Genomic DNA, 2128 nt, shown 5'->3' with positions numbered 1-2128 from the left:
GAGAGGCTGCAGAGGCGCCTGAGTGTGAGCTAGGTGAGGGAGACAAGCTTGAAGATCTACTTCTGGCCATTAAACAAGGAACGCGCCACGGTTTGCAGCTGAATACTGCTCCACATAGGGCTGGAAGACAAGCCTGCCCTAAAGTTGGAAGACACTCAGAAATCACAGTGGCCGCCGTCATGGACTGGCACATACCAATGAGGCTGACAACAGCGTACGGCCAGGCAACAGTTCATTATCTTGTCTATGGGGTCACCATGATGTCAGAGCCAGCTCCATGGCGGCGGCGCTACCTTCGAGACGGAACTGATTCAATGGCAGTGAGTTTGGTTTGCTTTGGGGGGTGGGAGTGGCGAGGGAGGACTACAACAACATATAGCAGGGCTGTTGTGGGCATTTGGTGAGAAAACAGAAACAGCTAGAGGCACGGGATGAATTCATTAAACACAGGGTGCAGGCACCATTGCCCTGACACTGTGCCTGGCACTAGTGCGAGGAGGCGCCGGCGGTGGACTTAGTTTACTGGAAAACAGGTCTGCCTAGAGAAAGCCATGGGAGAATGCCATGCCTGAAGTCCGGACGCTAACCCCTTTGTTGCTGTGGTCTGGCTGCCTGACCCTTTGCAGAACAGTCACAATCTGAGCTTCAGTTTCTACAAGTGTTCAAGAAGGTCCAACTCCGACCCTCTCGGATTGATTGTATCAGAGCTCGAGGGGAAATCGTGGAGGGCTTGGGGGCCCAAAGCAAGCTCTGGCCATAAGGAAGGCAGTTAACTATTAAGTCTCCACCCAGAATCACAGAGAGCAAGCATGGGAACAGCAGCCCTGGGACGAGAAGGGCCAGGAATGAGAAACAGGAACAGCACACCAGGACATTCCACCTCCCCGTGCGGACCCCTAAGAGGACGCGAGAAGGAAGTGGGGCCGACGGAGAGGAAGACATGGAGAGAGAGCCTACAATCACATTCCAGCAAATGTTCGTCCACTTCTCTGCCAGCTCTTTTCTCAGGGCATTTCCCACCCCCTCTACCCTTTCACCTCCCCGTTCCCCACCCCAACCCCCACCCAAGTAAGGGCTAAGAGGAGCCCACCCCTGGAGTCCAAGTTTTGAATTTGGTCTGAGGATCAAAATGATAAATGTTTTCAAAACGTTGACATATGAAAAGTAAATATTTGGTTGCACAATTGGGGTTAAAACGAGGGTCAATCCACCCGGCTCTCCAAGCGCCTCTCCACAAGCTGCCAAGCCCAGGATCCTGGGGCTGAGTGCGGTTAGTCAGATTATAGTGCAGGGTCTCATTTAAAAGGCTGTCAGCATTTCCATTCTCCAGCCCGTTTCGGGAGGCATTTATAACTGAGCCATAAAAAAATTCACCCGGGCTGCAACTTGGCATTTGGGAGACTCTGCTCCAGGCAGGGCGGGTTTGGTGAGCACCCCACTCTGCATTCGTCCAGTGCCTGGGAAGTTAGACCTTCACACACGCTTCCAACTTTCCTCCCAAGGGCAGCCAAACAGAGAGTGGATCCTGTTGGTCTCCCAAGGGTCCCCAGCTCGCTTGCTCTGGCCCTCTTGCCCACCTCTTGACATAATCCGTTGCCTCCTCGCCGTTCTGCATTTTTCCTTGAGGACCCTTTACCCCAAGACCTCGCTGATCCCAGTGCCTGCTCCTGCTCTCGCCTCCAGCCAGAGATCTCCTTGGAAGCTGTCAGCGGGCCCTGTGTCTGGAGCCCTTGTTGCTGGAGGGGCGCTGCTCTGTGCCCACTGCAGGGGTCCTCATACCCACCCCAAGCCTCAAAGCCCAAACTCAGAGAGTGAGAGGTCTGACCGCAAGGAAGGCATGAAAGCAGAGAGGGCTTCCAGGGAGGCCAAGGAGAAAAGGAGCTGGCGCCTGGGGGCCCCTCCCTGGAACCCAGGTGGGTGGCCGGATGGGGCGGGGCGCACCGGGTGGGGGTACTCACAGGCGCTCGGCGTTGCGGGGGATGCCCCGGGGAACCGCCCGGAGGCCCAGCCCGTGGCAGTCCACGCTGGCTGCGGAGCAGGTACACTTGGTGGGGCAGGCGGCAGCAGGGGGGCCGTTCAGGACGCTCACCAGCGCCAAGGCCAGCGCTAGGCGGGCGCGCACCGCGGC

At 57.0% G+C, this 2128-nt stretch overlaps 1 protein-coding gene across 1 annotated transcript in view; it reads right to left on the bottom strand.

Moving 5' to 3' along the window:
• The window catches only part of SLIT3 (slit guidance ligand 3), a gene marked incomplete at its 5' end in the record, with an annotated part of 712261 nt that extends 710133 nt beyond the window's left edge, over nucleotides 1-2128 (bottom strand). Inside the window, one exon of the mRNA XM_004697123.2 lies at nucleotides 1959-2128. Within this exon, the coding sequence (XP_004697180.1) occupies nucleotides 1959-2128 (170 nt within the window). The remainder of the gene's footprint in view (nucleotides 1-1958) is intronic.

The sequence above is a fragment of the Echinops telfairi genome, unplaced genomic scaffold (genome assembly GCF_000313985.2).
Source record: "Echinops telfairi isolate 266 unplaced genomic scaffold, ASM31398v2 ScPeMD7_7469;HRSCAF=8507_0, whole genome shotgun sequence".
Taxonomy (NCBI): domain Eukaryota; kingdom Metazoa; phylum Chordata; class Mammalia; order Afrosoricida; family Tenrecidae; genus Echinops; species Echinops telfairi.
Note: the sequence above shows the minus strand (reverse complement) of the source record. Positions and strands in the feature narration are given on the sequence as shown.